This window comes from Dendronephthya gigantea, unplaced genomic scaffold (assembly GCF_004324835.1).
Source record: "Dendronephthya gigantea isolate DGI-Jeju-01 unplaced genomic scaffold, DenGig_1.0 000012F, whole genome shotgun sequence".
NCBI classification, from domain to species: Eukaryota; Metazoa; Cnidaria; class Anthozoa; order Malacalcyonacea; family Nephtheidae; genus Dendronephthya; species Dendronephthya gigantea.
In genome coordinates, this window is record NW_021163022.1 from 1,637,170 (window position 1) to 1,650,040 (window position 12,871).

A 12,871-nucleotide genomic window follows, 5' to 3' on the forward strand; every position below is an offset into this window, starting at 1 on the left:
CGTGTCAAGTCACAGTTAATATTATATAATATCATGTAAGAAGAATAACGAGTAAAATTTATATGCATGGCTATGGCGTAAGTTAACGACGGATGCAAGGACATTCATCAGAATGCCACGAAAGTTGAGATTAGAAAAACGAAGGGCATATTAGAATTTCTGTGACATGGAGATCAAATCCATGCAGTTTCTAATATTTTGTTTTCTTACCATTCTTTGACGATTTTCTTGCAATTATCTCGGTCCTGTTTTATCAACAACTGGCTTTCGTCAGCAGAGCAGTAGAATGCCTGACATTCCGTATCCCTTAGCTGTGATACACATTTGCTTGAAAACATTCTTTCCCCATTATCGGGGAAGTTCAAATTCTCTAATTTCTCGATGGTTTGGACAAGGTTTGCAGATTGTTTTTCATATTTAGTTAAGAATTCGTCTGGCATCTGGAGAGAAAATGTTTGATAAATTCACGTATAACATAGACCTCTCATCTTCGCCATTGCGTATACTCAGTGTCTATATACTGGGAGATGTGTTTAGGAAAAGTTTAGGAAAAAGCATGTATTCCAAGCCTTTTCGGCTAAGTCTCTCCCTTGATTTTTATACATACATATAGGCAGGTACATGAGTATAGAATGAAGCGAATTATATGTGTAAATTTCTTTATACTGAATACGGAATGCTTCACTCTCCGTTTTCATATGAAGACAAGTTGTATCATCCATGCAGAACGCTTTCATATTCTTACCTTAAACTCTGGTCGAGGGCATGCTCCATTGATAGATGCCGGCGGTGATACGCATTGCAAGCTTGGATGCTTGCCTGTCTCCAAACCTTGACAATCAAACTTTTCTCGAAATTCTACTGGACAGGTATTTTCAATGTCCTGGCATATCGTCATTACCTCTCCATAGTCTCGGCTGCCGTCTGCAGAGCAGCGTGGAGTCAATTGAGAGCAAAGAACTCTTTGAACTGATTGTATACATCTGTCGTCTATTCCATTGTCCTTTAAAAACGTTATCGTTTTTCTTACTATCTCGCTTTTTGGCTTGTAACCTTTTGCCATAAATGGATTTAACTGCCATGTTATTGGACAAGGCTCTTCGCTTTCCACAAACACGCACCCTTTCATTTTAGAGAATTCATAAAATTTGCCTTCTGGGGCTTCTCGCTGATGACAAACTGTCAAGTCAGCCATCAAAAAAAAATATGAAAGTAAGCACAAGATTACTGAACGTCCAGACATGTTTAACGATTGTTTCTCGAATACTGTAATGCTCACTAGATATACCTTATTCGCATTATGACGCAGCACGGAGTTCTAGATTGAAGATCCAAGTATTTTTTAGTGCATGCTGACATAATTGAAAACGAACCAGTGTGATATTTTAAAAAAATGTCCATATTTTTGGCCAGTGCGAATCAGGTTATCGACTTTGTGAAACAACAAAGGCAGCAGCCGGTTCAGAAGGGGATCGTGATTGCCACCGAATAAACCAATTGTTGTATGGTGAAACTTTTATGTGATTTGATTTTGAGACTCCGATAAATATTCTATAAAAAGTGCTGGCATATTCTTTGCGGGGTGTCCGAATATGCTGGAAATTTAAAATTTAAATCCCCGTTTACATTAAAGTCAATTTATCGGCACGGCTAAAATTAGTACCCGTACCCAATTTTATTAGTGTTCATGCAGGCTACCAAAACAAAGGCCGAACACAAGGCCGGCTTACACGACAAGCGTTTTGGGCACGGCACGCCTAAGAATAGGCACCCGTGCCAAAACTCGTACTTCGCTATTTACACGTTTACACGGCAACTTTTTGTAGACCGCACTTTTGTAAAAGCACCGTGCTCGCTCGGAAAACGGCACCTCTACTTTCTGTTTACGACGGTATTAACTGCTGGCGGTCAAGGTACGTCCGCCTATTTTTCATGTAACCCTCAGTAAATTTTAAAGATGGCGGACAGAAATACAGTTATATATTTATATTTGTTGAAACGCAGAAGAGTATTATATAAGCCAAAAACGTAGAAAGGAATTGACTTCCACAATTTGAACCTGTTGTGCTGTGAAAATTGGGAACAGCTGTGCCTGTGTTTTCACATTTAGGACAGGAGAATTCATCGTCGTCAGCATAATTATACCCTCACACATCCTGATTCCAAGTTTTTAACCCCGGCTGTATTAATATTTATTTCTTGTTCGTACTGGCACGTGTTGCATTTCTGCACATGTGTTTCACTTTTGCCATGCTTCTTTATCATATCTGCGTATTAAATAATAATATATTAAAAATCTGAGAAAAACCACAAAGGCGCCACATAAAGGCGTACGATGATGCTTTTTATCCGAGGGGAAAGCATTTTACCCACCTTCAACCGGATCGTCTTTTTCCTCTGTAGTTCCGTCATTCGCGCTATTTTCTGCCATGGTGTCAACGACGGGCAGCGGTTCTACATTTTGTTTAGTTGATAAAAATGCGTCCAACTTGGAAAAAAATTTTCATTCTTTCCCTTTGCCAGTTCCCGATCTTTGCTTTTTGTCTTTCTCTGCCCTGTACTTTTGCCCCAACTTTTTAACTTTGTTGACAACATCCCGGGCTGCAAAGCCTTCACAATAGCCATTTTTTGTAGTGGAATCTAAAAAAAAGATAAACGGTTGTTTTACTCGAATGATTTAATATAAATTGCCCTTGATCAAAGCCTTATCATCAAAATATGCTTAAATGACTTACCAGTATCGCTTCATAAATTTTTGACGTTTGTTTTGACGTCTTGCAGTTTTCCAACTCCAGTTGGATAACTTCCTCGCCCCAAACGTCAGTCAGTAAAAAGTTTGTTGCATCGTCTTGCCACACAACACCACGATTTTTACGTGCTTTTGTGTTATTTTAAATTTCTTTTTCACCTTGCTTTTCTTCCTTACTTGTAAGTTGTATTTTTTCGCCGCTTGCCGTCATGTTGGAATTGTTTTGCGCATGCTCGTTGTTGAACACATTTCTATGCTTCTCCATTTTTTGGCACGGCACCTCTGGGTAGACGTGCCGAGACTACCTCGTGTATGTATGTATGTAAAACTTTATTTAAAGACACTAGCCCCGACAACAATAAGTTGATTTCCACGGGGGGTGTCTACAAGATTAAAAATTACAAAAATGTAGGAAAATATATAATGACTATGTACAAGTTAGTGTGACCCCGGATATTATAGTTAGGATATATTGGTTACGTTGGAGTTACGTTTCAGCTGGCTTTTGAATGCATGAAAGGACTCAGCCAGTCTGGTGTTGATAGGGAGACTATTCCATAACTTAGCTCCACTATATTTAAAGCTCTTTTTTAAAAATTCTCTTTTTGGCTTAGGAAGAGCCAGATCTGTATGACTATTTCTAAGTTCATAGTTAGTTTGCATTTGATTGCGTCTAATCAAGGTTTCTTTCAACGTGGGACCTACGTAGTTGTTCAAGACTTTGTACATTAGTATTGATTTACTAGTACGTCGTCTTGTCTCTAAGTTGTCCCAATCAAGAGATCGAAGAACATCAGCAGATCTAATGTCGTAACTCGCACCGGTTATGATTCGGGCTGCACGGTTTTGAAATTTTTGGAGTTTATCTCTTAAGTTTTGATCACAGACACCCCAAATAGGAGAACAATAATCAAAGTACGGCTGAATGAGAGCCCGATAAATTGTTTGGAGAGAGGTTTTTGGGGCGATTGGTTTAATACGTCTCAATGTGCCCAAACCTGCACCAACTTTTTTGCAAATCGCCTGAATATGTGGACTCCAGGTAAGATTTTCGTCTAGTTCGAGCCCCAAACATGTAAATGAGTGAACTCTGGAGATCCGTTGGTTATTCAATGTCAGTGAAATATCAGAGGTAATTGACCTAATACGATGTTTGGAGCCAACAAACATTATTTTAGTCTTAGTTGGATGGTGTTGTAGTTTATTTCTAGAAAGCCATTCGCCAATTCTATTCAAATCATGATTAAGGTTTTCGGTTAATTCAGACAAACTGTTAGAACTGCAACAAATTTGGGTATCATCGGCATATAGATAAGGAGTAGTTTTTTGAAGGCAATCAGGTAAATCATTGATGTAAAGTAAAAATAACAGGGGACCTAAGATAGATCCCTGCGGCACCCCAGAAACAGTCCTTTTTGACGATGACATTATATTATTGACAATGCAGACTTGTTCCCTAGCAGTTAAGTAAGAATCAAACCATCTCAACTCAGTGCCCGATATTCCAAATTGGTCTTTTAATTTATGAAGTAAAATATTATGATCAAGTGAATCAAAGGCTTTACGAATATCTAGAAAAACGATGCCACTCAGTAGACCATTGTCCATATTTTCGTAGAGAGCATCGCACATCTGAGTCAGGGCAGTAAGAGTTGAGTGTTTAGGCCGGAAACCATGTTGATATTTTGAGAGGAGCGAATTGTCATTAAGAAATTTGTAGATTTGATTAAAAACACATCTCTCAAGTATTTTACTGACGATAGGTAGGATTGATATAGGGCGATAGTGAGAAAGTCTCGGCACGTCTAATTTTTCGGCACCTGTGCTGATTTTTTTCCTGTTTACACGGTCAAACGCTGAGGTGCCGTGCCGAAAATTTTGGGCACGGGTGCCTGTTTTCAGGGGTGCCGTGCCCAAAACGCTTGTCGTGTAAACCGGCCTACAGATGAAATGGGCACGGGTACCTATTTTAGCCTTGCCGTGCTGATAAATCGAGTGTAGTGTAAATTCAGTTCTATATATATAACGTATATATATCTATATAAGCGAGGTTGCATGGTCTTCAACAAAACGAAACAAGCATGAGATGACTACAACACTGCCTGTCTGTCCGTCTGCAAGGACCATGTGTTATAGTTACTTCAATACCTCGAAGTCATTTTACACTTCGTTTACGGATCATGTAAAAAGTCCGCGCTAATGCATTTTGGAACAATCTAGCTGCATGATTAACTCTACAGGGTGTTTCCAAAAAATGCCTCGTAATGCCGGTTTTCCACTAGCGATATTTTTCGCGCGAAGCGACTTTATTCCTTTGTATTTGAGCAATTTGTTCCAGATGGTTGCATTTGAGAGCTCAGGAACAAAAGTAAAATGTCGATTCGCGCAAAAAATATCGCTAGTGGAAAACCGGCTTAAGTCGCAATGGCCGAATCGAAACTCTGTTGAAGTCGCGTGTTTGTTTGCTAAAGTATCAATAAAACGTTTTCTATGATTTTCTATATTTTGTTATGTTTAAAGTTGCCGTCATTTAATGCTTATAGTTTTTTTGTTAACGTGCATGTTTATGAAACCTATATCAATTCAACATAGGATATTTGAAATTATAAACGTGGGTTTTAAGAGCCATTTCTTGACACTCCCTCCCTCTCTGACCTATATTTGGGGATGGATTTTGACAGAAGTATGTTTTTTATGTCTGTTTCTCTCAACCGCTCTGCAAAGTTTCTCTTTTTAAAAACAGAGACATCATGAAACCTAAAGTAACTTATCTAAATATGTCATTCATTTTGAAGCATATATGCCAAACATGAATGGCGCTAATTTTTTCCTGAGTGTTTTTTTCTTTTGTTTAAATTCCTTGTGCGCATTCATGAGCTTTTGGTACTCTGCTCAGCTTAGAAGGAAACTGTGGTTTTTGTGATGGTTTTGTCGGTTTGTCCTGCATGTTTCGATTTAGTCACGTTTGTGACGAATAACTCATGCATTGATGCATGGCTCTTATCCGCCGCAATCAATGGTCTGGTTGAATAAAGAATTTTATATATTACGTTTCTTGTCCTCTTGCCTCTACCTCTCTCAATTTATTCCCGATCTTTCGTTGTTTGTTTTACTGGCCATGAGCTTAATAATGCAACATTTAGTATTTACAGGAAAACGTATATATATACTGTTGCACTATAGTGACTTTGGGAACCTTGTCTGCAGGTGTTCAACTTTGTCATTCCCCGTGAAAGTTTTATATTTTTGGCCCTTTTTGCTGTCCCTGTATATGTTGCTCACATGAACTTGTTAACGATACATTAATTATTACCAGAAAACATCTTAAAAGCAACCCATGCACTACCGTTTCCTGGGGCTATAGTTGGACGCGCTTGATGTAGCCGTAGGTGCTCGCTAAAGTTGAAACAACATATCACAAGAATATATTCTAATCAAAGGCACAGTTTGTTCGCACAGGTTGTCTCTATAATATTGACAACAAGAAACTATTTCATTCTATGAATAATATAATATAATGCTACAAGGGTCTAAATCACATAACATTATGCACATATCTCACTAATCTCAGAAACGTCTTATGCACTGACCTATGGCTATGATAATGTAATTCAAGTTCATCTTCAGAGAAAAGATTTGACGAGAAAACACGCAGCAATCAACGCAATGGAACGACCAGCACTGTTCAGCCAATTTCCTGCAGATGGTTCAGGCACCAGCTCAGCCCCAGCGAGCGGGAAGGTCTTGCAATTCGACAGAAAGTTTTTTCTGATCGCCTTTGCCTGTCTGCGCTCATCTGGTAATATACTATTTGAAGCTTTGGAAAAAAATTCTTTGAAGCTAAATAAAGAAGTAAAGAATAAGCAAAAACAACTGACGTTAAAATGGCATATATCATTGCTGATGTGTTCTATGAAATTCAATTAACTGTGTTAGATAAATTATATATCAGTAATATTAGGCGTTAAAGACTCACAGATTCGCAATAAGACATCTAGCAACAATCCTAAACCATGCAGAAATCGTTTTATATTTTGTCAGCTCTTACCATTTGTCGACGAGATTCTTGCAATCGTCTTGGTCGTGTTTTATCAACAACAGGCTTTCGTTAGCTGAGCAGTAGATTGGGGAACAATTTATATCCTTTAACTGTGATAGACATTTGCTTGAAAGCACTTTTTTCCCAGTGTCGCTGTACTTCAAATTCTCCAATGTATTTAAAACACTGACAAGGTTCTCAGATTTTTGTTCGTAACTCTTTAGGATCTCGTCCGGCATCTGAAAAAATTGTTTATTAGTTTATATATATCATATGGACCCTCTCATATTTGTCATTGCCTACTGATGGTATTGCTACTATTTTGGAAGATGTATTATAATGGTTTAGAAGGATAACATAGAATGCATGGAATACGATATTTGCAGATTTGGTGCGTGGTCATGGGGTTGAGCCTCATCACGTGCACGGAAAAGTGCATGATATGATATTTAATACATCAGTACATGAATATATTTGGCATAAAAAAGACTACTTTAATATGCATATGTCTTTAAATATGACGAATACTATAATCCTATAAATGTTTTCCTCCTCTGTTTTCGAATAATTTTAAATATACCGTTTCACTGATTACAGGATATCCATTAAAATACATGTCTTTCATGCAGGAAAAAAGGGTCCAAGGAAGACGAAAATGGTGTCTAAGGACTCAGACAAAAAACAAAATAATTGTCGTATATGATTACGAGACCCGCTTTCTTAGAATATACACTACGTACATACTCCACCGCGCCCCTAGGTCTATTAAAGTTTATCCATCTTTATTCATGTATATTTTATTAAGACAGCTTTTTACTGATTTCTCGTTTCCCATCCCTATGATATGAATTCGCCTATTTACCTTAAACTTTGGCGGAGAACAGACTCCCTTGATAGAAGTCGGTGGTGATAAACACCGCAAGCTTGGATACTTGCCCGTTTTAAGACGATGGCAGTTTACACGAATTTTTGGACAGGAATTGTGAAGGCTCTGACATGTCGTCATTTTATCCTCGTAGTTTCGAATGCCGTCAGCCGAGCAACGTGGTGTCAATTGAGAGCAACTAGTATTTTTGTATAACTGTATGCACCTGTCATTTACTGCGCTGTTTTGGAGAAACTTTATCGTTGTGTTCATCACCTCGCTTTGTTGCCTGTAAACTTTGGCTAGAAATGGATTCAACTGCCATGTTAGTGGACAAGGCTCTTCGCTTTCCACTGACACGCACCCTTTGACTTCAGAGAATACATACAACTGGCCTTCTGGGGCCTTTCGTTTCACAACTGTATGACAAACTGTCAAGTTAGTTATTATCAATAAGTATAAAAGAAAGCACAAGACTACCGCAATTCCTGACATGGTTTAAAGTTAATGTCTCAAATATTGCAGTACTTAGTTTGAAATGCCTGATGCCTTTATGAGTTATGAGTGCTTAAGATGTGTTTTTATATGTTATAAATGCTTAATACATGTCTAAATATACCTCATTACCTCTTTTATGACGCAACACAAGTAATATTTCTAAGTACTGGCATAATTGAAAACGAATTAGTAGGATAGTTTATATATTTTTGGGCAATGCTAACGGCGTAGACGAGGTATCAACTTTGGAGGAAGAAAGAAACTTCAGAGGCAAGTGTTTTCCACCTAATGAACGAGTTTAGGTCTGCGCGCTAAGGGTTCTCCGAAATGTATAAAAGTTACTGGCATAAATGTTTTATATTGATTAGCGCTGAAACGGATGTAAAAGGATGTATTCTTCATTGTTCTCGTCCTTACATATAGTAACATAACTTCTTGTTCTCTAAAGAATAAACTTAATCAGGAAACTAATATTTTTAATGCTATAATTCTGCATCAGTTTTTCGCCGTGCAACATTTGTACTGATGCTTTAAACGTCCTTTTCGCGCACGTGAACAGCATGCGCTTTTTCCCCGGAAAATATAATTAGGCATGTAGTTGGTGTTTTTATATTGTTTTGCTAAAATTAAAAGGAAACCGCTGTATTGTTTAAAGAAAATAAATTATTGATTCGTAAAATCAACCGAATTATGCCGTCTGCATAACAACTTATATAGAGGATCCATGCTGATCTGAGATCATGACGTCATAAGGCGTCTCGACAAAACTGAGTTATCATGCGCCTGGTGTTATTTGTCCCTATTCTCCAAACTAAAAGTATAATGGGCGAAAGTTCGGAAAAAAATAAGCGTGTTTTCGCATAAATATAATAAAATTACTTGATATTTTTGAGGTTCGAAGTCATATGCAATGAAGGAAATGATAACTTTGTTTTGTCGAAGATTTGCCGGGCTTCTGATTGATTGATTTTTATACCCAGATCAGCTGCATGGGTCTATTAGCCATTTCCGAATCGAGCAGGGCTTGGCGCGAACCGCAAGACATCTATGGACTGTTTGGAGGGACAAATGATTTCAGTCTTACATTTCTTGTCTAAGTACAAATGGTCCATAAATGCTTTGCGGTTGGCGACTAGACCCAGTACCCTGCTCGACTGGGAAATGGCTGATTGTGCTCAGCGCTTCAGTGGTCGTATTTCACCTATTAAGTTTGTGTACAGTTAATATAAATTTTTTTCATTATTAATCGTGGTAAACCGCAAACTCTAAAAAGGTAAAAACCATTCAGTCGATACAATTTCTGTTTCTTCTAGCCCATTATGATTCACATAACTTTTCAAAGCGGGGTTGTGAAGTTCGTTGCGAAGTTCGCAATTACGTTTCGAATGTTCGAAGTTCAAAACAAACTTTGAGTACCTTTTCAAACTTAATAGCGAATAGAACAAACACAGAACGTTAACAACGGACTTTTCCCTTTGTTATCATGCATAAAAACTCTCTTATACCTCAAAAACGTTCTTCAGTGCTACTTGCTTGCTACGTTTTATCTACGCCCGCGATACTCGCGGAAGACTTCATGTCTCTACAATGGTCATTATGATTGAAACTTGAAAAACGATAATAAACTCTTATTATCGACCGCAGTCCACACACTGATACAACTCGCTGATGCAACGACTAATTATTGTCCAAATTCTTTAATGAAAAAGTCTCTTATCGATGGAGTTAAATTATTACATCATGCACCTTGTTTTAATATTTGCGTTAAATTATTTTTGCTTATTTAATAAATTCTGTGGCCATACTCAGCTTCAGGTACTCTGCACAGCTTCAAAGGAAATTGTGTTCTTATAACTCACAATTTATCCTTGCTCTTTCGTCACTTGCTCTACTGGTCGTGGAACGCCGGTATTTGGCAACCTCGCGTCCTATTTTTCATCGAACTTCAGTCAACAAACGAAGACTTTTAGTACTTCTAGGAATACTTACTCTCGTAGAAGTAACTTAGGGAGTGTGGACGACTTTGTAATCTATCGTCATTTAAGTGTACTTTTATTCATACTTTGCCATTTGGTTTTTTTGCTGTCCCTATGTTGTTAATGAACTATAAAGTATTCTATTCCCAGAAAGCATCGGAGAAACGATGCATCATCAGAAATAAAAAAGGCATTTTCCATGAAGAACACGTCCATTGGAAAAACAAATTTCTTTCCCTTTTCAAAAATTGGCAACTGAACTAATGTAAGTTCAGGTATAAACCGTATAATATAATATTCCCCTTATTTCCGTATATTCGCACTTAATTACCTTGTAAGGGTCGGTTGCAAAATGGTGGAATCTCGGGAGAGGTAGTTCAATAAATAAAGCAAATTAGACAATATCCAATGATATACTTAGCTATACTACAATAAGAATATACACGTGAACATTTTGTTGGTTATGACAAATTACAACAGCCATTTATTATTTTCCATCTTTATGAAAGTCTATTTCAGTGTACTGCATGAATTGTTTAAATAGTAAATTTATTTACTAGCCATGATCACTTTCATGACAACACAGTTATTTTCCCGTCTATAAAATTAATGACTAATGATGACTACGTGTATCCTGGTGGTATGCACGTGAAGATATGAATAAACCTTGGAAATTGCGTCATACCGTAATACGACTGTGCGCAGGCTAAAGCCGTGCTTTCAAGTCGGCAATTTGAAGGCATGCGCTCCACGCTATCTTATAGTATTCCAAATTCCATGGTTTCACCGGATGCGCGATCCAGGTTTTATTCATATCAATAGCAGCCAGCGCGTAGTCATAATAGTGATAATACTATATCATGTTCACTACGGACAATATATTACGGTGTAAGACTAATATATGTAGGTAAAATCCTTCACCTTTTTTTGTCTTTTATATGTCCTTAAGTCCCTTAAGTTTTACTTGTGAACGCGAAGCCAGAAAGGAGCGTTCTTTATATATGGATGTTGAACGGTATTTTGTTGTAATTATAGCGAGCAACTCTATCATATTCAGTATTCAGCCTAAGTTAGTCGACTGTTATTCCGTTGACCTGCCATATATCCCCGTTGTTTACTCATGACACGACGTACTAAATCGGTGTAGCACCTTTTATATTGATCTCTTTCGCTTTTAACTGCCGTGATTTGCTTCTCAAGTTCTGCTATCTTTGATTCGAGTTCTTCTTTGTTTTGGACAAGATCAGTCTTTTCTTCTATTCTCTTCATACGACATGAATGTGCATATCCTCGATTCTTTAGCGTTCTTCGGCGTTTCTTTACTGCCTTGACAAAATCTTTGGACTGTCCTTTCAGTTTTAGATTCAATTCTTTAACCGATAACTCCGTTAATTCATCGTCTTGAACGGCGAATTGCTGTTCTGTATTGTCGATCATGCCTGGAGAAGGCACTGAAGAACCAGAGCTTGTAAATGATTCTGTGTCAGAGAAGATTTCATCTTGACAATTAGTGGGCTTGTTGGAGTTGATAGTCGGTTGATTGAACCAGTTCATTGATCCAAGATTTGCGTCCTGTCCGATAAGATTGTTCGAGCCTTGACTTGAATAAAACCCGGCATCCAAAAGTTGCAATAGCGACAACTCGTCGCTATGTAATTCAGGCAGTTGATTCATGTTTTCTGCAAAGCAAAATATCACGTGAATATTCACGAAATATATCGAAAGCCGATATATCTAGGTGTTTCTTGACAATATAACTACACGCTAGGTCTAGCAAAATTTTCACAACAACGTATCAACAACGTTGCTTCGTCGTTGAACACGAGTGTCGAATGTTAGGGATTTTCCCTTCGCTTCACTTATGACCTCAGCCTAACTGTGAGAAAATTATAATTTGGCCAATCAGAAACCGTCTATATATTCCACCCCAGACATGTTTGAACCAGCCCAGGCTGGGCAAACCGGTTTACCAAGAAACTGCCTAACTAATTCATACCCCCAATATTGCATCATCCACAAGAAATATGGCGGTGCATTATTATATGATAACCCTATATATTCTGAACTAAACTGCTATCGTTGTATGTACGTAGAGTACATCAAACAACATAAGACCGGCACTTATTTGTAATTCCTTGAAACTAAGGATATATAAATACGTAATCCTCTCTTTTTATACGTAAGACGAAAATCTGATACGTGTTCTCGACGCGTTCTCGTGATTCGCGGTATATCCACGCATGACGTCATAGCATAACTTCACTGGGGATTTCCCGAAATGAATATTTTTCACCGCAATCCACACAAACATACAAATTTAGTTCAATTTTACCAAATTTTATTAAATCTGGCCAGTCCAAAGCGAACAAACCCATTTGACAAAAGAAATTAGCTAATTGTTACATTCCCCCAATAATTGCATCATCTGCTTGAAACATGGCGCTGCATTTTATATGGCGGCAATTTGCAAGCCTGTATTTAAACTAAGCTGTTATCGTTACCAGTTGTAGATCCACGGCAAAGCAGAATAAATTATTTCAACTCATTCTGCCAAAGCCTGGACCCGCCACTGATCGTTATATGCATAACTACCTAAACCAAACCTGCACCAAATCATTATTCGTATAATGAAGGAAAATAATTTACTATTCCTAGAATTGAAAGATGAAAGATAATTATCTTTCCGTAATGAAAATGTGATACGTGTCAAGGTGCTCGTATTTCACGGCGTCTGACTGTCCACG

General features: G+C 37.8%; 2 protein-coding genes across 2 annotated transcripts; both read right to left on the minus strand.

Annotated features, from left to right (window-relative positions):
* Window positions 1–6,191: 6,191 nt before the first annotated feature.
* On the minus strand, window positions 6,192–8,229 carry LOC114519059. The gene is made up of 3 exons (XM_028539112.1): window positions 7,651–8,229; window positions 6,798–7,027; window positions 6,192–6,589 (listed from the first exon to the last, which is right to left on the minus strand). The coding sequence occupies exons 1-3, from the start codon at window positions 8,146–8,148 to the stop codon at window positions 6,373–6,375; spliced, it is 945 nt and encodes a 314-aa protein (XP_028394913.1). The 5' UTR covers window positions 8,149–8,229; the 3' UTR covers window positions 6,192–6,372.
* A 2,963-nt stretch (window positions 8,230–11,192) lies between these two features.
* LOC114519036 (transcription factor MafK-like) lies at window positions 11,193–11,801 on the minus strand. The gene has a single exon (XM_028539090.1). The coding sequence runs from the start codon at window positions 11,799–11,801 to the stop codon at window positions 11,193–11,195; it is 609 nt and encodes a 202-aa protein (XP_028394891.1).
* Between the last annotated feature and the right edge of the window lie 1,070 nt (window positions 11,802–12,871).

Excerpts from the sequence above, each read along its gene's own strand:
- LOC114519059 (XM_028539112.1), bottom strand. The coding sequence starts at position 8,148 with ATGTCAGGAATTGCGGTAGTCTTGTGCTTTCTTTTATACTTATTGATA. Across the intron at positions 7,028-7,650 it reads GTTCTCCGCCAAAGTTTAAG|ATGCCGGACGAGATCCTAAA; the intron begins GTAAATAGGCGA and ends CAATTTTTTCAG. Across the intron at positions 6,590-6,797 it reads AAGAATCTCGTCGACAAATG|CTTCAAAGAATTTTTTTCCA; the intron begins GTAAGAGCTGAC and ends TTCTTTATTTAG.
- LOC114519036 (XM_028539090.1), bottom strand. The coding sequence starts at position 11,801 with ATGAATCAACTGCCTGAATTACATAGCGACGAGTTGTCGCTATTGCAA.